General features: G+C 44.9%; 1 protein-coding gene and 1 long non-coding RNA gene across 5 annotated transcripts in view; one reads left to right on the top strand and one right to left on the bottom strand.

The window, feature by feature from the left end:
• The window catches only part of LOC141083611 (TNFAIP3-interacting protein 1-like), a 58,662-nt gene extending 38,823 nt beyond the window's left edge, over positions 1 to 19,839 (bottom strand). The window contains exons 1-3 of one of the 2 annotated variants that reach the window (XM_073567955.1): positions 19,701 to 19,839; positions 2,062 to 2,200; positions 971 to 1,108 (exon numbers count right to left, since the gene is read on the bottom strand). In XM_073567955.1, the coding sequence (XP_073424056.1) occupies positions 971 to 1,108; positions 2,062 to 2,161 (238 nt within the window). In that variant the 5' untranslated portion in view covers positions 2,162 to 2,200; positions 19,701 to 19,839. Of the gene's footprint in view, positions 1 to 970; positions 1,109 to 2,061; positions 2,201 to 8,428; positions 8,733 to 19,700 lie in introns of those variants that run through there. The other variant, XM_073567957.1, reaches the window with a different exon arrangement.
• The window catches only part of LOC141083613 (uncharacterized), a 194,235-nt gene continuing 191,868 nt past the window's right edge, over positions 19,832 to 22,198 (top strand). For 2 of the 3 annotated variants that reach the window (XR_012230770.1, XR_012230772.1), the window contains exon 1: positions 19,832 to 19,944. This is a non-coding gene — a long non-coding RNA (uncharacterized lncRNA). The remainder of the gene's footprint in view (positions 19,945 to 22,198) is intronic. The other variant, XR_012230771.1, reaches the window with a different exon arrangement.

Below are 22,198 nucleotides of genomic sequence, written 5' to 3'. Positions count from 1 at the left end.
AAAAGGATGATACCGACTGGCTGATCTGCCCCATCATCAGCATAAAAAATACTGCCATCCGCTCCACGGTATATCTAGTATATAAGGGGAAGATGGTTGCCCAAAACTAAGTACCCCCATGTGCCCTAAATGCAGATGTCAGGAAGTGAAGGGTGTAACAACCAACACCTGCCCGCTATAGAGCGGGCTCAGCTCCTGAGCCCACTGCTTACACTTGCACATATATGACAGTTGTAAGAAAGGGGTATTGCCATCTCCAAGGTCTTATATGTAGTAGGTGTAAAAATAATATTAACAAATATCTCCAATTAGAAATATAGTACAGTTCTTCTGATTAACTATGCCACTTACCCCATGTGCAGGGCATTGAAGTTGCTTACGTATCCATGGTTACAACCACTAATATAGTGACAGTTACTTAGTTATCGGTCACAACCATGGATACTTAAGCTACTACAATGTCCTGCAGATGGAGTAAGTGACATAGCGAACCAGAAGAACTATACATTTCTAATTAGAGTTATTTGCTAATTTTTTTATTACACCTTCTGCCTATTGGGATAGGATACTGGAGATGTGAATACCCCTTTCAAGGAACGCCCATGGGCACCTAATTAAACAGACACCACCCTTAAAAAAAATACATTTATGAATAAGTTCTTGAGCCCTTCTGCTGAAAAATTTTCAAAAATTGTACCCACCAGTATTAGTGTGCGCCACTAGAGGTTGACACCCAGCTTTCCCAGTCTCCTGAATGCCATAACAGGAATCAAGTGTTCCAGTATCAGAATTTTTGGATTACTCGGGGCTGAATTAAAGGGGTCTCCTAATTTTATAAAGTAATGGCCATTGCTGTAAGAAAGGAGGCATTCCGACCTCTAGGACCCCTAAATCCTGAACATTAAGGGGATGCGGCAGGATCTGAAGGAATTCATGCACGGTCGTCTCTCAGCCCTAGAGAAGGTCTCACCTTGGGTCATGTTTCCAGCGAATGGATCATTAGGATTTCCGGAAGACGACACCTGCAGATCCCGGGTGTCTTGTATTAGGGCTTCTGCCTTCTGCCGCAGATTGTGGGCCACGTTCTGGGACTCCTGCAGCAGCTCACCTGAGATAAGAGGGCGAGAGCGTCAGAACGAGGGCGAGAGGACTGAAATAGAGGGAGGAGAGAGAGGTGGGCGACATGGGAAAGAAAGGAAAGAGAAACTGCAGGAGGAGAAAGGAAACCAACCTGAGTGAGGATTGTGTAACAGATAATGACCAGCAGTTGTAGATCACAGGGGGCGTTATTAGGGAAGGGCCATATAACTGTGCTGGAGATGTTCTCAGAGGGGGGTCCCAAGCTGGAGACAATAGGGTCGAGCCCGCTCCATCCACAGCTACACAGCAGCTTAACCCCACAGATGCCGCAGATGGAAATTAAAGGGTGTCATCCCCATTGCCAATCCCACCCCTTATACCCTACGATGGGATCGCAAGTCGGTGATTGTGATTAACTGGAAGCACCCGGATATGTGGACACTTATGAAGCCCAGATAATGATTACCAGGTTCAAGTCTCAAGTTAAAATAAATAATAAAAAAAAAAAAAATATATACATATTACAATAACGCAATAGTGTACATTTGCAGGTTCAAGTCTAAAAAATATTAAAATAAACAAAATTATATTTTTGTATATATACACAATATAAAAAAATATTTAAATAAATGCATATATTTACTATATACAGCGGGTGTATGTGTAGTATTTATATGCATTTATTTAAATTGTTTATTTTTATATTCTATCCATAATTATAAAAATATGACTATTTTAATATTTTTTTTAGACTTGAACCTGCAAATATTATAATTTTATACAGATCAGTCTCTCCATAACATCCATAGTCCCACAGGGGACACACCTAACCACTTTTCCTTTTGGCCACAGATCCGCGAGATGCCTGTTATTAGTGGGGGTCCCAGCGGCCAGAAAATTATCACCGAACCTATGGAACAACCCCTTAAATGTTGGAGGAAAGCCCTATATTCCTATACAGATAACATATGTGACATTTACCAAGACTTGGGATCCCTGCCATGCGTTCCAGCTGATCATCAAACACTTTGGGGTCACTGCCGCCTGGATCATAGATTCTGTACGGGCTTCTGCCTTCCATTAATCAGCTCCGCATCCGACAGACGGCAATCTTACATCTCTAGAGGAGGACAGAGCACGCAGGATTCAGCTTCACACCGGTAACGAATACGTTTGATAAGAACAGGCTTTTGAAATTTCACATTTGTAGCAAATTGGTCAAATTAAAAAAAACTTTATTGCTCATTTGTTAATTATTATCATTAACGCTCCACCTCCCCTTCCAAGCTATCAGAAGCCACCACTAGGTGGAGCTCACTGCATACATGGTTAAACAAAGTCCATTTTTACCTTGCTCCCCCGCCCTAGTGGTGGCTGCCAGCTGTCTTGGTCAGAGACTTGCCTGACCAGTCAGGGGGTTTCAGATCACAAACCTATAAAACATATGCAAATAAGGCTGAAAAAGCATTGGAGGTGTGTCCAAGAGCAGTGACACACCCCCAGCGCACTTCCAGCCTAATTTGCATATTACTAGACATCTCATAACTGGCACATTGGATCTCCACAAAAAATGGCATCATCATGGCGCCTATACAGCCTTGTCATCGACAGCTCACTTTTAAATCCAAGTGGGGCGCAGTGTCCGTGAACCCCACCATTAGGGTAGAGGAAGTTTGAGGTCACTGTGTACCTCCATCCAAAAGGATATAAAGTGACATTTAAAGGGGTTACCCAATTTAAAAAATTAATTGCCCATAGGATCAATAATACAAAATTATACAATAAACTGATCTTTTATTCACCCTCCCCAGGTCCGGTGCCATCTCTCTCCACCTTTATGGTCATTGTTGATCGGTTGCAGCAATCACATCAACAGTGCTGCAAGCGATCACCGAATTCATTGGCTTCTGCTGACAACATTGTGCTGAGGGATTTGCTACAAAGAACCAAGCGGTGGTGGGGGCAGCTGCCGACTCCATAGGTCATGCTGGATCACTATTTGCCAGCTACCCCCAAGATAAAAAACGACGGGTGCGAAAATTAGGGGGCGCACTCAGGCTCCGTAACCAAAAAGGTCCACGTGATTTTGTACCAGAACAGCCATAAAAACAACGAGTTTGGAAACTACCAACTGAATCTCACAATAAATGGAGAAGTAAAAGACACCAAACAATTGTCTTATCTACTAGTACATGTTATCACGGAATTTCCCCGCTTGTTATCAGCAGAGCAGCGCTGCGCACAGCAAAGTAAGCTGGTAGATAAAATTGCAGCCTTGATTATAGAATAAAGGAGGCCATAAAAATAAGATAACTAAAGAGCATGACTGAGAGCTGAATCCTTTCACGCCTTTACACACGTGCATGCTCAACTCAGCCGAGCATCCATGTGTTCTAAATGTAAAGAGATGAGAAAGCGGGGTCATGCTCTTCAGGTAATGGGTCATCTCACCTGAAAACAAAAAAGGATCGGGAGTTAAAAGGTTGTTCTTATTATAGAATCTTCAGGTTTGCTCCCCTGTCTCCTGCTTGCCAAGTGTGTTGCAGATGACTGTGTGCTCTCTGTTGAAAGCAGAGGCAGATTTTCCTCTCCAACATGAGAGGTGCTGAAGCTACCCTGATACAGACACCTTCAGAGCAGCTCTTGAAAGATATGTGCTCCTTGTCTAGAAGATTGACCACTGCTGATAGACTGAAGAGGAGGCCAGTAACCTAGGCAATGATTAGTAAACAAGAAAAGTAAAAATCCCTCCGTTATTGAGAGCAGAGAAGATTTTTAATAAGTAAAATTGCTTGTTTATACGCAAATTTTGTCATTTTAGCAATTTATTACACATTGGGAATGACCCTTTAAAAATCAGTCGCTTTTGATGTGTATGAGAACCTTTACATGTAGATATTTAGTGTATTTTTGGAGGAGGCTGGCTTGGTGTATATCAAGACTCATTAAAGGGGTGGGAACTGGATTTTATGGTAGGATGGCTTTATTAAGATGGCTCTCTTCTACCTGGAGGAGAGCTCAAATGCATACAGTGGGGGAAAAAAAAAAGTATTTAGTCAGCCATCAATTGTGCAAGTTCTCCCACTTAAAATGATGAACAAGGCCTGTAATTGATATCATAGGTAGACCACAACTATGAGAAAATAAATCCAGAAAATCACCTTTTCCGACTTGGCAAGATTTATTTTTCAAATTATGGTGGAAAATAAGTATTTGGTCATCTAAAAACAGGGAAGATTTCTGGCTCTCACAGACCTGCAACTTCTTCTGTAAGAGGCTCCTCTGTCCTCCACTCATTACCTGTAGTAATGGCTCCTGTTTGAACGTGTTATCAGTATAAAAGACACCTGTCCACAACCTCAAACAGTCACACTCCAAACTCCTCTGTCATTGCCAACAAAGGATATAAAACAAAATATTGAGATGGCCAAATACTTATTTACCACCATAATTTACAAAATAAATCTTGCCAAATCAGACAATGTGATTTTCTGGATTTGTTTTCTCATTTTGACTCTCATGGTTGTGGTCTACCTATGATGTCAATTACAGGCCTCTCTCATCTTTTTAAGTGGGAGAACTTGCACAATTGGTAGCTGACTAAATCGCTTTTTTTCCCCACTGTACCTTTTGTCCCCCCCCGGGAGCATTGCCTATAAGTCTCCTTACAGTACGTGGAGGTTGTCCACCCCCAGACCTAAATAGTACTTTTAATGATCGGTGAGGGTCTCAGGATTCAGATTAGGAGATGCACACGAGTTTATTTCCAGTTTAACATCTGGGAGAACAAAATGATTGGGTGCTAAAATTCAATATGCCTTTTCATCTGTCAGGAGACCCCCATAGTCATTAGATGGAATGTAGCTGTAGGCTCCCGAATCTCAGCTCAGGGATTGGCAAGATATAGAAGAAGAACTAATGGACACCTTCTGAACTAGAGGTTCTCAGACTGCAGAAAATGTAAATTCCCCTCTGGCTTTTCCAGACATTCAATGATGAGTCTCGAGGACGTCCTTCAAGAAAGGTGGAGATGACTCCTCATCCACTATACACAGCATGTGACGCATGAGCGCGAGTCAGTCCTGTCCATACAGGGCAATTATGGCTCATCCTGGCCTTTCGTACTGACTACCTGGAAAAGCAAAGCTGAATCTGGACATGAACAGTCTTCGGTAGTAGCGCTTAGCTTTTCGCTCTCCCATCATCCCCCACACGTCACTTTCGTGCATCTAACATTTCCTAAATTACGATTCAGAAGCCAAAAATACATTTTTTTTAAAGAAAAAAAATACAGCATGTATGAAAACCATTGTATTAGTAGGATTATAGCTATAGCCATTGTTTCTAAAGGACTTGTCAGATGTGGGCAGCTTTTGCTTTTACTTTATTCCGTTGCTCCCATAAGTATTCCACTTTTTGTTTTTTAAAAATCCACCCTACGGTTTCGGAGATATGGGCCTTTTAGCTGAGTCTTTTCAAGGGGGAGTGGCTTATAGTCTAAAAGACACACCCACGAGGAACCAGTAAAGTAGAACTGAATAAAAAGGCTTATCTCTGGAACAGTTTTGGCGGAATTTAAACATACAAAAAGCGGAACGTTCAGCAGAGCAGTGGGAATAAAATAAGTGCAACAAAATGGAGACTTCTGATCTGGTGGCAGGTACTTTAAGGGGTTTTCTGGGAACTTCCTTAGGAAATATCAGCAATATTGACCATAGTTTACCCTATCCAGTAGCTGATGGATAACCATGATGTAACGGAACTGGCATAGAGCCGCATATTATGTTGTGGCCCTGAATTGTATTGCTGCAATCTCATATTCACTTCAATGAAAAAGAGATGAAGTTAATTGATAGTATGTGAAAGAAATTGTTGCCGTACCACTCATGGCCACTCCAACATGTATGGCGCTGTGTTAGTTCAAAAGCACTGCAATCTCTACAATCAACTGATTATTGGGGGTGCTTGGCAGTCAGTCCCCCACCAAAATGATATTTATACGCTATTCCAAAGACAGGTCATCACCGTTAGACCGGGCGTCACACGGCCTTTGATTCTCTCATATGATAATATATTGGCAACCTGCCAGAGTCTGAGCATAGTATCGGATTTTCTCGCATGGGAGGATCATATCACAGGTGTGGAGAAGAGGGAGAATTTAATTTCACCATCTTTTTCATTGTAGGCATCCACAGTAAATCGGACTGCATTCGGATGACATCGGAGTGCAGTCCAATGTTTCACTCACACCCACAGACTTGTATGCTCTCATGTCTGAGAGAATGGAGGGAAGAGCTTGAAAAAATAATTTTAAGACTAAAAGGGAGACCGGTCAGTTTTAACTACTGTATTGGGATGGAACTCCAATAACCACTAAGGGGGGGGGGTTCTGACTACTAGGTGGGGTGCAAAAGCTTTAAAACTAGTTCTTAATTTAAGATTGGACAATTGTTACAATCTTCTCATAGGTCGCAGATTAAAGGGAATCCATCAGCAGGGTTTTGTTACGTAATCTGACAGCAGCATGATGTAGAAGCAGAGACCCTGATTCCAGCGATTTGTCACTTACTGGTATGCTTTACTGTAATTCTGATACAATCACAGTTTTTTCTGCTGCAGATCTAGTAGCGCCGTGTATAACCCCACCCACACCACTCTTTGGTAGTTTTTTGTGTACACTGGTTATTGACAGAAAGCTGCCAATCAGCAGTGGGGGGCGGGGTTACACAGAGCAGTTGACTAGGAGGCATGTGACGCCTAGTCCTGTAGTGATAATCTGTTGATAAAACACTGATTTTATGGACACAACTACACACAGCCCAGTAAGTGACATATCGCTGAAATTATGGTCTCAACCTCTAAATCATACTGCTCTCAGATTACATAAAAACTGCTGACAAATTTCCTTAAAAAGGGTAATAGTGGTAAGATATTTTCTATCCCCCTAAAGCCGGTGTCCTACTTCCAACATTCACAGCTTGAGTCCGGATCATGGATGTCCTCCTCAATGACAGATCGAGGGTCTTTAGGCCAGAACTCAAAGGCTTCAGATATGAAGCTGTTGAGTTTGGGTCAGGAGACCCGCTTGAGATCCGCACATGGACCGGAAACGTCAGAAGTATGAAGCAAGCCTAAAGGATAAGTTAGGATGGAATTTAGTACTCAGATTAATGTCTCGTGATCTTCTCCTCAGACCTTTGGTGTTTGAAGGCTACTTGTCTCATGAGAACTTCAGCTCGATGACCAATTACTTTAGGAGCACCTAACTAGGCTCTCGTGTATACCAGTGTAGTGCCGCCTAACACAACATTCCCGGTTGGTTATGGATATCACCAACGTTGTGTAATTTTACCGGCCACTGATATTTGGCACCCCCGAAGGTCTATGTTCCTTCTGGTTCTTTATTTTGTGATGGAAGGTGAAAGGTTCTTTAATTTTTTGGGGGGTTTTGTTACCAACTATTTTTTGAAATGTGTACAAATTTCCCAAAATTTTTCTCCAAGCACATGACTGACACTTCCTGGCAGCTTTTCATAGAGAAACCTAATTTTTTGGAGGTTTTATTTTTGCTTTAAAGAAAGGTTTGTTTAATCGTGGTAGATCCCCTAGTCTCGAGTAAAGTAAGAGAATTGACATTTTCTAAGAAGCCGACGAAGAGTTTCACTTCTACGCAGATGATTTTTTTTTAGGTGGGATTCTCCCCGGTAATCACAGTAGTTGACAGGCTGATAAAAGCCAAGAAGAGCGATAAAAAGGTAAAAAAAAAAAAAAAAAAGTAAATCACATGAAAAATTATCAGTGTCTGTCTCCTGCCATAGGATCATGAGTCAAATTAGCGATAGGCCATCACAGGAAGGAGGTTCTCAGGCAAGAGGAAGCTGGGAATTCCCAATTTTACTGGTTTATTTATAAAAGGGTCGATATATAAAATATTTGAGATGACAGGGTTGGGATTACGGGGAAAGAGATTTTAAACATGTCGTCGATGTACAAGACACAGCCATAACAAAAAAAAAAAAAAAAATCACCACACACACACACACACACACACACACACACACACACACAGAATGTAAAAGTCATCCTTTAAAAAACCAAACAAGGATATAAAAGGGGAAATGACATCTAAGCTCAATGATGCTTGATCAGAAGCACTGAAAATCCAAACGTTGTATACATCCTACTAGCAGAAAGGGGTTCAATGACCTGTAGAGCATCACCACTTAGGACCCTCATCTTCTAGCCAGAATGGAGAGAGACCATAGAGAATGTCCCCTTCTCTGGAGGTCCCTACCCGGCCGTGCATCACACTGACAACTTATGGATGTGAATATGAAGACTGTAATACCTTATTTGTCCCTGTGGTGGCACTGTAGAGAAATGGAACACCTGCTGCTGGGTTCTTCTAGGGATCGAGGCTGATCACTGTGATCACAGTAGCTTTTCAGCATAGACCTTCTCACAAAAAGGAAATGCTGAAGCAGAAGTTAAAGGGGTTGTCCAGGTTTAGAAAGACCATTTTCATGTATCCTATTGTCGAATTTTAAGTTAAGATCCAGTAGTTGGGGAGGAAGTCTTCATTTTTGAGGAGTAGTGAGTATTTGCAAAGAATGCCTCCGTTTATGAAGAACCCGTCCCGCAGCCTGCTGATTTAAGAGGACAGTGTAATAATTAGTTCTCCCTGGGGTGGCGCTACAGGGAAATTAAACACTTCATTGCCTGGTTTTCCCACAGATAAGAGTTTATTGCTGGAAGTTCCCACTATGATTTATTTATTGTCGAGCAGGGATGTCAGGGCCATGTAACAGGCGGGTTTAGCTTCTTTTGTTATGCCATATGGTTACCTCCTTCTGGCAATGTGGAAAGCCCCTTTAAGTACCAGACAGTTCTCATAAGAACTAATTGGGTTTCATGGTTAATTCATGGATATGCTGGATCTTACAGATCAAGAGAAGCTTTTTGATGGCTTTAAATAAAGGGACCATCTTCAATAAACGTGGCACTACCATCTCTGGCATATCGCAAGGACATGCCATCACTTAAAGGGGCTCTCCGGGAATAGAAAAAAAAAAGCCCAAAAAACAAATAACTAAAAGGAAAATGTCATTATAAATAAATTCCTAAATACATTTAATTAGCAAATCGCAACTGTTTTGTCTAGGAAGTCAATCACTACAGAGTTAAAATGGCCGCTGCCTTGACAAGAACCCTCCCCTAGAGTGTTAGTATAGACGCCTGTGAGCATTTTTATCATCAGCAGGGAACCCATCAATCATTAAGTGATGGTGCTCCCTATGAATATGTAAGAGCTTAATTAGTCAGGAATATCCCTTTAAATGAAAAAACACCCTTTTAAAAAGGTCATTTAAAGAGAAGACGCCTCATCGAAAGTGTGACAAATCTCCAATCTAGACATTTTTATTTCATCGTTGATGGAAGTAAAAAAAAAAAAAAGCCTTAAAAAGAATAAGAAAATGGACAGCACCACCTAATAACATGCCGAAGTTTACAAATGTAATTCTGTAAATCCCAGCTGTACAGCGTCTGACACTGGGACTTTCAGGGGTCATAATGATGCCAAACAGTGTGGTCCTTCCCTTGTTTTTCTGCGAACACGAGCTGCCGTCAGAGATAGTATTCCAAAAATGCTGGGGATTTCACAGCCGCTATCCTCTTAGAAAGAATTTTACATTTCCCAAGCGCTGTGACAACATAAAACCACTAATTAGGTATTTCAAAACAAAATAGCTTAAAAGGAGTAACCGCTGCTTTAATTTTTATTGTTTTGAAATATATCAGAGAAATTTGCATCTTTCTCCTCCTGCACTGATTTTTCACTCTCAATTCAACGGTAAAACCTTTCCTCAGTGAATACAGACTTTCCCATTACTGAGATAGATGACAGTTGGTGCTCATAAAGCTCTATGGAGATCTGTAACTGATTCAGGAGTGATTCTGCCTGTAGCTCCTCCCTTCTGCATAGAATTTTAAAAGCACCAACTGCCATGTAGAAGGAATTAAGGAGGAGTTAAAGGCAGATATGTTCCAGATAAGACAATTAATCTGCCTGTAGCTCCTCCCTTCTGCATGGCAGTTGGTGCGTTTAAAATTCTATGTAGGAGGGAGGAGCTACAGTCAGATCTGTACCCTTTCTGGAATGTATCTGACTGTAGCTCCTCCCTCCTACATAGAATTTTAAACGCACCAACTGCCATGCAGAAGGGAGGAGCTACAGGCAGATTAATTGTCTTATCTGGAACATATCTGCCTTTAACTCCTCCTTAATTCCTTCTACATGGCAGTTGGTGCTTTTAAAATTCTATGTAGGAGGGAGGAGCTACAGTCAGATACATTCCAGAAAGGGTACAGATCTCCATAGAGCTTTATGAGCACCAACTGTCATCTCCAATCTCAGTAATGAGAAAGTCTGTGCTTACCGAAAACGGATTTTACCCGTAAATTGAGATTTTTGAGAATGAAATCAGGCCTGGAGGAGCAAGAAGCAGATTTCTCTAATTAGATATATAACAAAGTTTCCTATTTTTACGTGAACTATCGATTTAGGAAATAAAATTTAAAAAGACGGTTACTCTTTAAGGTCAACTGGATACCTGAAGAGGTTATCGACATCGTTGGGGAGACATTAGGAGGTCCTCAAAACACTAAAATGATGGAGGAAATACAAGAACCATGTTCATCGTGAACGATCGGTCAATTCTAGAAATGTCCACATCATTATGTTACTGGAGAACCATCTCATTACCGAAGCACTGACACGAACGGATGGTGGATCTAACAAGTTTGGTCTCTAGAAGAGATGAAGGTGGAAGATTTGAGATGGAGGAAGCTGCCTTCCATCCTCACACAAAGTAGTCTAATTCCAACCATGGTCTAAAGACCGTACCAACGATTAAGTCTTATGGTCACACACTATGGAGGCATCGTGGGAACCTTATTTTCGTTTTTTTGTCAAGGTTAGGTAATAGCTATCAGATTGCCAGGGGATGTCCGATGGTTGGGACGCCCATTGATCCCAAGAAGGATTCTCTGGAATGTTCTGTCAAATGGAGTGTTGGCCACACAAGCCACCACCATTCATTCTCCTAGGGACCAAGTACCCCACTCCGCTTTTTCCGACAGTCCTATATAGATGGGAGTGGTGGCTACAGTTTCATTCTGAGGGGCATTACAGAGCAGAAATGGGATTCCATGGAAAGCGGAGAACAGAAGTATTCGCACTTTCATGTCCCCTATTAAAAAAAAAAAAAAAACGAGAAGAGAAGAAAGACTACAGGACCATAGAACTTTGCTTTATTTTATCCTTACCCTAAAAAGAATAAAGGTTAACCAGTCATTTTTTTAATTATTATTATGTTAATATGTAAACCAGTAGGGTGTCATACACAACATGAGCCGGTAAAAACGAGCCATCGTACAGCCACATTCATAAAAAAAGATAATAAAGACTAACAAAAATACTCAGCCCTTCACACCTTAAAAGTGAGAGGGCCAGGCGCCGAGAGTCCTCCGATCCCGGGCGTAGTCAGGACACTGCTCTAAGAACAGGATTTGTGAGGAAGTTGAAGGACTCGGTGCCTTCTCCAACACGGACGCCAAAAGACGTAGCTGTAGGCCTAGCACCTGTTCTCAAAAGACAATGTGGTGGTTGTTAAGAGAACTTATTGGGTCATTTTTTCCACCGAGACTACCACCATTACTTACTTCATAAGGTCAATATTATAAGTGATTTTACACAAAAAAAAATGAAGTTCATTGTCCACCATGGTCAGATGATAATTCATGGCGTCCAGTCAAGGGAATGAAGACCCTGCAGAATAAAGTCAAGCTGTTCACGCCTTATTGCCTCCTTTCTAGATGTTTGGGTTGACATTCATGTGGACATGTGATTACAATTCCAGTCTTCATCTTTGGAGAATACAGGAAAAGGATTATCCGTTATTGATGGTGATTTGGGAACCAAAAAAAAAAAAAAGACCGGACAAGTTCCTTTTAAAGTGTTTGGTCCCCTTAGTGCAGTCATGAACGGTGACTGTCTCAAGCTTTGGAGAAATCAAAATGTACATGAGAATATAGGAAACTTTGCACAATATCTAAGTGGAGAAATATGCTTAAGTCTCCTCTTAGGAGCCACTTCTCTCATCCACTTCACCCACCTTCCTCTCAGGATCCACCTCTCTTTCTCCCACCCCTCCTCCCACTTATGAGCCACCTCTCTCTCTCTCCCAACCCCTTTTCGTTTATGAGCCACCTCTCACTCTCTCTCCCACCACCCTCCCGTTTATGACCCACCTCTCTCTCTCCCACCCCTTCTCCTATTTGTGAGCCACCTCTCTCCCACCCCCTTTTCGTTTATGAGCCACCTCTCACTCTCTCTCCCACCACCCTCCCGTTTATGAGCCATCTCTCTCTCCCACCCTTCTCCTATTTCTGAGCCACCTCTCTCTCCCACCCCTCCTCCCGTTTATGAGCCACCTCTCTCTCTCCCACTTATGAGCCACCACTCTCAACCTTTCCTCCTTCCCACCCGACTTGTGAACTTATCGTTCACTTGGAAAGCTCACTGAGGGATAAGATTACAGAAGTTTATTAAAGTTTCAACAGAGAGGTGAGAAAAGAGCGAAAAAGCAGAAAGACTGCGGCCGCTTTTTAGTTAGTGTTTTATCTACTCCAGTGCTGGTTTCACAGCTGCACTGCGCAGTACAGCTGAATAATGTCATCCATTCTGCTACTTCTTACTCTGAATATGTGCTGCATGCAGCCAAGAGAGCAGGAATCACCTCTGTGTGTGTGTACGGTGCTTTCATCATAGCAGCTAGTCTCCACCCACCAGCTGAGAGACAACTGAAAACTGGAGAAAACTAGAGATAGAGCCTCATGAGGGGGAAATTAGTGGGAAAAAAACTCTGTGCTAAATATTAATAACACTGTCATAGAAAGAAAACATAAATAAATAGGAATAAGAGATCTGCACAAAAGAAAGGAGCGTCATTAGATAAGGAAATCTGAAAGAAGAGTCACCCTGAAAAGTGTTCTTACTTTCAGCTCACCCTTAAGGTAGTAATTATAGGGGCTTTCCGCCTCACAATACACCCAAGATGTGTAAACTGAGCTTGTACGTGCATTTTATCGCATAGGATACATTTTATTTTGCTGTAATAGGCACCAAGCAAAAACAATTGTAAAAGCCCCCAAAAACCCATAATAATACTACAGTGTGAATACCAACACCCCATACTTAGCATTATATGGACCCAACAGACAATTATATAGACAAACTGCTCCTGGTGTGTTGGGTGCACTCCATCAGCACGACGCCGCGGCCCCACTCCATCAGCACGACGCCACGGCCCCACTCCATCACCACGACGCCACGGCCCCACTCCATCAGCACGACGCCGCGGCCCCACTCCATCAGCACGACGCCACGGCCCCACTCCATCAGCACGACGCCACGGCCCCACTCCATCAGCACGACGCCACGGCCCCTTTAGAATTTTCCCTAGAGAAATTCCATCTCTTTTTAGATTACGCAATCGTTAATGGAACTGGAAATTTGTACAAAGCGAAAAAGCAAGTCCTCATCAATCACGACGGTAAACCCACGACGAACGAGAAGGAAAGAAATAGGAAGGGCAGATCTAGCACAGTATAGAGTGACAGGTCTGCAAATCAGGATCCTGGGAATCTTCCCCTGTGGGAAACATTATGGCAGCCACAATGGTTATCACCTTACTTTCCCAGAAACTGATATAAAGTATTTTAACAATCCTAAAAAAAAAAAAAAACCTCAAAAGATTTTATAAGGGATGATTTGAGAAGAGCAACAGATTTTTTTTCCGGTAACAGCGCCCCTCTTCTCTAAAGGCTATACCTGGTATTGCAGCTCAGGCATATTTAATGCTAGAGATACAGTGCAGTTTTTTTGGAAAAGCAGAGCCTTTTCATAATCCTGAACAACCTCGTCATTGAGAATTGCTTGCGCATGAAGCGGATTTGCACAAAAAGGCTTAACATAGTTATGCGCATAGCAAACTGCCTCCGGTCACTAGGTTTGACCCATGACGCCATGCTTCTTTCCTAAAGGGCAGAGTCAGATGGCTGTATAAATCGGCGCGAGATCGGAAAGTAGTACAAGGACTGGCCGACAGCCCACCCGACCAGAGCGTGACAGCTGCATGTATTTCTAAGCATGCTGTCAAGCTCGGGTCGGGAGAAGTCAGCACACTGCGCTCCAATCTCGCTCTGATTTATAGGGTCGTCCGACTTTGCCCCAATGGTGTATCCACAATGAGGTTTGCAGAATTTCGCCAACTCTCCAACCAAAACTTGTAGTTTTTAAACTCCTCGTTGTTTTTGAAGAATTTATGCTCCAAAAACAAATAGGCTTACACCAATCTGCTGGTGGTGTCTGGACTGCCTAAGCCAGGGTTTCCCAAACTCCAGTCCTCACGGCCCCAACAGATCAGGATTTTGAATTTTCCTGTGTATTGCACTTGTGATGGAATCATCATCAAGGCATCGGAGTTGCCAGAGGTTCTCTCACCTGTGCAATACTAAGGAAATCCTGAGAACATGATCTGTTGGGGGCTGTAAGGACAGGAATTTGGGGGAACACTGGTCTGCGGATTCCAGGGCTGTGGAGTTGGTAAGTCAAACCTCCAACTGCTCAATTTCCATGACACCGACTCCACAGCCCGAGTCGGTAAGCCAAACTTCCATCTCCTTAATATCCATGCACCGACTCCACGACTCCGTCTCCACAGCCCTGGTGGATTCCACACTAAGCTAGCCCAATCTTCCTTGAATGATGCCCACCTCGTCAACTACAGCCCCTTGAAGTCTCATGATTGAGCCATACAACACAGGACTGCTGCACATGCGCAGCTTATCCACATTTCATTTCTTGCTTCTGCTGCATCTAGGACTTTGTATGGACAAAAGGAATAAACTTTTCTTCTGTGCATGCACTGGTCCGGATGTCCTATAGATGTCCTGACACTCCCAGAGATGCTGCAATGTTAAAGACAATGACCAAGAAGAGACTTGCGCATAAGTTGCTTCATCTGTCGAAAAACAAGGGCAAACTAAACTGCGCATGTGCAGGTTCAGTGCAAGTCGAAAATTAAAAAAAAAAAAAAAAAAAAAAAAAAAAAGGCATGGCATAGGACATTTTATCCACAATGATCAAAAGAAGCGGTTCAAGCTTAGTATGGAGAAGGAGAGGAGACAAGGAGGATGACCTGGACCCCACTATGGGGTGGTAGTGTTACATAAGATTTCCCCTACTTCCGGTTTCACACAGACGGTACTCGGATTGGGATACCCACTCGCACCACCATCTGTTGGGTCTTCTGATCTGACCGTGGTCTATGTTTTGTGTACATGTGAAATCGGAATTATCTAAGCCTGCTGGACGCTAATAGGGATAATTTTTGGAAAGGGGTTTTTTTTAGGGCAGGATAATTTTTGGACAGTTTCCAAAAAATTTCCAATAAGTAAAATTTGAAAACCATGTATAAATGCAGATTTCATTTTGGCAAAATTGGATACATTAAAACAAACAAAAAAAAAACATTGCTCAACAGATCCCTATTGCTTCACCACAGTCTGATTGTGATGTTCCCCTTGAAGCAATGCCATAAAATCTAGCCTTAACAGTGGGGAGTTCCCAGTAGTTTTTTTCCCCCTCTTTTCAATGTGTGAAAATTTTATATGGAAACTTTCCAGGAGCCCTTTGATCATACGATGAGTGTACCATAAAATAATATTATATTCCTAGTAAGTGTGATTCATCAGAGGGCGGCTTCAGAGGTTCCGCAATGGCTGTTTAGCCGGAATCAGGACCCGACTTGGACCATCATCCATTACTAATATGAAAATTTTGCTTCTTTGCACCTTAAGCTTATTAAAACTACTTCATAAAGATTGGAAAACCGTTATAAGGCTACTTTATTTAATGTCAAGTCTAAGTGATGCAGATATCAGCCATCATAAATAAAATGTCCAATCGTCGTCATGGTCGGGGTGTCGTGGTTTCATCAGTGCATTGCACGTTGCGATGGCTCTGAAGAGCTGGATGACGTCCACCTCGCAAACAAGTACGTCGTTGTACTTGACCGCCTCAAGCGCCAAGATCCCCATCAGTGTTCTCACTGCAAACCACAGTGAAGAACAGATATAGCGATGTAAGAAAATAAACCACCCAGACCAAAGCCACAGCTCTGAACTACACGCTGCTGTAAACCGTGTGAAAATCTGAGATTATCAATAAAACAGACATTTAGACGGGGTTTCCAGGCGTCATCTATCCTTAGGCTATTAGATCTGTGAGCTCCGGCGTCAACGCCGCCAAGATGGAGCTGCACAGCACAGCTCCGTTCACCGAGTAGTGGCCATCTTTAGGTATTGCAGCTTGGCTTCCAATGACGTGAATAGGATCTTAGCTGCAGTACCTGTAAACGGCCACTACACAAGGAACGGAGCCGTTGGAGATGGCGGCAATGCCGGGTGTCGGACCTCATCAATCTCATACTGATGACCTATCCTGAAGATGAGAAAGCCAGTAAATGACTAGGAAGCTGAGAAATCCAGTGTTGGATATGATTTTCACGTTTCAGAGAAGAGCCTGTCTAACATTGATGGAGCTCTGTTAAATGTGGTGGTTTTCTTTCCTTAAAAAGAAAAAAAATGTCTACGAGGTTGACATGTTTTAGACCCCCCCCCCCACTTATGAAAACTGCTAAGTATCAGCAACTCCTGCTTTGGCCGACACTGCCCATCCATGAAAAGGATGGCCTGTAATACCACATTTCCCCTGCAGTGGCCGCTATAATAAAAAAGCATGGTTGACCACAGATCCCCTGGCTTGCAGGTGTGATCAGCTGATCGCCAGGTCCGCCTCTTTTTGGAAATGGGTTACGCAAATGAGATTGCTACCTTACACAATCAGGGTGCTTTAAATAATTGTTCCCTAAGAAAATTAGATAACAATAAAAACAAGAAAATGTAATTATTTTTGGGCACAGTGGCTCATACTGCTCCTTAGTATGGAGCATATAACCTCTCAACACCAATGTAGATGGGTCATACTGAGTCTGAAGGAGCGTGTCTCATTTATTTTTCTTCTCTCAGATCTGTATCAAACCTGTCAAAAAAAACCCTTCAGATTGGAAAACAAGTGTGTATAGTGGTGGTAACCGTCTTAAAAGGGGACCTGTCACCAGGTCAAAAGCGGCTAGATTTGGCTCTTAATTTATTCCCATTGCTCCCCTGAGTATGACGTTTTTTGTGTTTTTAAAATCCGCCATATGGTTCCTGACATATTGGCCTTTGTATTTTGTGATCTGTACAAGGAGGCGGTGCTCACAGGGTAATTATACAGAGCAGCCTAAAGACACGCCCCCGAGGATCCTGTGATAAAGACTATGAAAGTGAGTACTAAATAAAAAAAATATCGTATCTCTGGAACCGTATGGCGGAATTTAACAAAACAAAAACTGAAAACACAAGGGGTGCAGTGGGAATAACATGAGCAAAAACTGGCCTTTTCCATCCCAGTGTCAGGTCCCTTTTAAAGGCAGCCAGATTACCGCTCCATACAAATGAACGTGTGTAGGAACCATACACACCAGGTGTTATACACCAAAGGTGGCAACAGTACGTTAGAAATGATAAGTCTTGCTTTGATCGGTTTCGCAAGTCCATCAACCATGATCTGAACCGACTATGGGTCTCGTGACCCGCACTCAACAGCCTCATGTGGGCACTGATTATAAAGCTCAAGATCGGAGGGATTTTTAATTCTATGTTTAATTTGCTCATTGTCTGACTGACCACCGCTGTAGTCTGTAAACGGTAGCCCGCCACATAAGACACAGTGCACAGTGTTTACAAGTTCTTTGCTATAGAGTTTGTAATCGCTGCTCTGAAGCCGACCAGATCCAACCAGCTTCAGTCACACTGCGTTCCTCCCATACCTTTGCTTCGCAATATGGTGGAGTGTACACAGTTTAGGAAAATGGGTCATCCATGCTGCATCAATCAAGAGCGATGCAAAAATCCGGGAGGTGCTCCCTCTCCTCAACTGCAATCATGAAAATAACACTTTAGTTAAAGGGGTTGTAAATGATCCCCTAGCCATAGGACAGAAGATAACATTGATTTCTGAGAGTCCGACCACCAAGATCCCCACAATCCAAAGAATGGAGTGGAGGTCAAGCAGAACTTCATGAATCACAGCCTAATACAAAACTAATGGGCTGCACACAAAGATTTAACATTTGGCAACTGATGAGACCACTACTGAGCAAAAGCTTCTTGTCACCTCAATCCCCTACTAGACTGATTGTACCTGTGTGTGTTTATAGGGGATCAGAATGGGGAGAAGCCACTCGGGGCAGGTCTCGGACTAGTCGTCCAAGGTGCATAGACCATAGGGATCAGAATAGGGAGAAGCCACTGGTGGACAGGTCTTGGACTAGTCGTCCAAGGGGCATAGTCCATAGGGTTCAGAATAGGGAGAAGCCACTTGTGGACAGTTCTCGGACTAGTCGTCCAAGGGGCATAGTCCATAGGGATCAGAATAGGGAGAAGCCACTGGTGGACAGGTCTCGGACTAGTCTTCCAAGGTGCATAGTCCACAAGGATCAGAATAGGGACGAGCCAGTGGGGGACAGGTCTTGGACTAGTCGTCCAAGGTGCATAGTACACAGAGATCAGAATGGGCAGAAGCCATTTGGGGCAGGTCTCAGACTAGTTGTCCAAGGTGCATAGTCCTTGGCTGAATTATAGATGGTCAAAGTAAGTTTTCTCTGCAACATCGCAGCCGTGGGACATACACAGCCGTAATACCGCTGCTAGACTCCAATTAATGCGGCATTATCCTACCATCAGGTTCCCGTTAATCATGTCCTCTGCCACAAAATTCAGACTATGGGACTGAAAGCGATGTATTCTGACCTCCGAATTCGGAGCTCAATCGGTCCTAAAGGGTTTTAATGTGTGTAAATTTAACCATCACTGTTGTGCTTAGTGGGTGTCCCAACACCATCCCATCCGACTTATAAGTAACAAGTACTGATCTTGACACAACCCCTTTAAGAGGCAGACAAAACCCAAAAAATGGGAACAATATTACAAATCCAAAGCAATTTTTGGGTAAAAAAATTGGGTTGATGGTTTCAAGAGACCGAAGATTTTTTTAACGCGTTTCGCAGTCATCTGACTTTTTCAGGGGGCGAAGCACAAATACCGCGACGGATCTGACAATCTAGGATTTTCTGAAAACAATCTGATCAATATTTACATATATATAGTCGCGCATGCTGCGACTTGTGGTTCTTCGCAACGATTGCTATGGAGTAAATGGCAGGAGGTCATCAGAACATTATTTGGGATTTTGCATTCTGACAATGGATGGTTTCGCCAAGTTTGCGTTTCGCCTTTGCATCCAGGATGTAAAACCTATGGGAAAATCAGCCAGAAGCTGCCAACACTGCAGCAACGAAGCAGCACTGGAAATGACAGGCTTTACAGATGGAGCAGAAGTAACTGCAGCATGAAGAATGAGCTATAAGCCCAGATAGAGGTAATGCACAAACCTGAGGTGCAGCAGCTCCGTCCGCCGTGAGTGCTCAGTAAGGTCCCACAGCCGGGACAGAGACAGCAGCGCGACCACTTCCTTCAACAAAAGTGGAAATTCCCAACCTGAAGTCAGCCAATCAGCGAGCAGCGCTCGAAGTCCCGCCTCCCTGCACAGCAGTGACTTCCTGTAGCACTCCGGGCACGCCCCTACTCCTCAGAGGACACGCCCCCTCCGTTGCTTTAGGTGCGGGGCCCAGAACGGTACGACACTCATTTCTGGCAGCCTACAGAGTAGACATAGATATTATATCACAGCTGTAGAGGGACCCCTCAGACTATGGCGTCCGTGCTCCCCTCAGACTATGGTGTCCGTGCTCCCCTCAGACTATGGTGTCAGTGCTCCCCTCAGACTATGGTGTCAGTGCTCCCCTCAGACTGTGACGTCCGTGCTCCCCTCAGACTATGACGTCCGTGCTCCCCTCAGACTATGGCGTCCGTGCTCCCCTCAGACTATGGCGTCCGTGCTCCCCTCAGACTGTGACGTCCGTGCTCCCCTCAGACTATGGTGTCCGTGCTCCCCTCAGACTATGGCGTCCGTGCTCCCCTCAGACTATGGCGTCCGTGCTCCCCTCAGACTGTGACGTACCTGCTCACCTCAGACTATGGCGTCCGTGCTCACCTCAGACTATGGCGTCCGTGCTCCCCTCAGACTGTGACGTCCGTGGTGCATCCCTCAGACTTTGACGTCCGTGCTCCCCTCAGACTATGACGTCCGTGCTCCCCTCAGACTGTGACGTCCCTGCTCCCCTCAGACTGTGGCGTCCGTGCTCCCCTCAGACTATGGCGTCCGTGCTCCCCTCAGACTGTGACGTCCGTGCTCTCCTCAGACTGTGACGTCCGTGCTCCCCTCAGACTGTGACGTCCGTGCTCCCCTCAGACTGTGACGTCCGTGCTCCCCTCAGACTGTGACGTCCGTGCTCCCCTCAGACTGTGACGTCCGTGCTCCCCTCAGACTGTGACGTCCGTGCTCCCCTCAGACTATGGCGTCCGTGCTCCCCTCAGACTATGGCGTCCGTGCTCCCCTCAGACTATGGCGTCCGTGCTCCCCTCAGACTATGGCGTCCGTGCTCCCCTCAGACTGTGGCGTCCGTGCTCCCCTCAGACTATGGCGTCCGTGCTCCCCTCAGACTATGGCGTCCCTGCTCCCCTCAGACTGTGACGTCCGTGCTCCCCTCAGACTGTGACGTCCGTGCTCCCCTCAGACTGTGACGTCCGTGCTCCCCTCAGACTGTGACGTCCGTGCTCCCCTCAGACTGTGGCGTCCGTGCTCCCCTCAGACTATGGTGTCAGTGCTCCCCTCAGACTATGGCGTCCGTGCTCCCCTCAGACTATGGTGTCAGTGCTCCCCTCAGACTGTGATGTCCGTGCTCCCCTCAGACTATGGCGTCCGTGCTCCCCTCAGACTGTGACGTCCGTGCTCCCCTCAGACTATGGTGTCAGTGCTCCCCTCAGACTGTGACGTACCTGCTCACCTCAGACTATGGCGTCCGTGCTCCCCTCAGACTATGGCGTCCGTGCTCCCCTCAGACTATGGCGTCCGTGCTCCCCTCAGACTATGGTGTCAGTGCTCCCCTCAGACTATGGCGTCCGTGCTCCCCTCAGACTATGGTGTCAGTGCTCCCCTCAGACTGTGACGTCCGTGCTCCCCTCAGACTATGGCGTCCGTGCTCCCCTCAGACTGTGACGTCCGTGCTCCCCTCAGACTATGGTGTCAGTGCTCCCCTCAGACTGTGACGTACCTGCTCACCTCAGACTATGGCGTCCGTGCTCCCCTCAGACTATGGCGTCCGTGGTGCATCCCTCAGACTTTGACGTCCGTGCTCCCCTCAGACTATGGCGTCCGTGCTCCCCTCAGACTGTGACGTCCGTGCTCCCCTCAGACTATGACGTCCGTGCTCCCCTCAGACTGTGACGTCCCTGCTCCCCTCAGACTGTGGCGTCCGTGCTCCCCTCAGACTATGGCGTCCGTGCTCCCCTCAGACTGTGACGTCCGTGCTCCCCTCAGACTGTGACGTCCGTGCTCCCCTCAGACTGTGACGTCCGTGCTCCCCTCAGACTGTGAAGTCCGTGCTCCCCTCAGACTATGGCGTCCGTGCTCCCCTCAGACTATGGCGTCCATGCTCCCCTCAGACTGTGACGTCCGTGCTCCCCTCAGACTATGGCGCCCGTGCTCCCCTCAGACTGTGGCGTCCATACTCCCCTCAGACTGTGGCGTCTGTGCTCCCCTCAGACTATGGCGTCTGTGCTCCCCTCAGACTATGGCGTCCGTGCTCCCCTCAGACTGTGGCGTCCGTGCTCCCCTCAGACTGTTACGTGCGTACTCCCCTCAGACTGTGACGTCCGTGCTCCTCTCAGACTACCGACTATGGCGTCCGTTCTCCCCTCATACTATGACGTCCATGCTCCCCTCAGACTATGGCGTCCGTGCTCCCCTCAGACTGTGACCTCCGTGCTC

This window comes from Dendrobates tinctorius, unplaced genomic scaffold, assembly GCF_039654945.1.
Source record: "Dendrobates tinctorius isolate UK_male_01 unplaced genomic scaffold, ASM3965494v1 ptg000020l, whole genome shotgun sequence".
NCBI lineage: Eukaryota > Metazoa > Chordata > Amphibia > Anura > Dendrobatidae > Dendrobates > Dendrobates tinctorius.
The sequence above is the reverse complement of the archived record's forward strand: the minus strand, read 5'-3'. Positions and strand labels throughout refer to the sequence as shown.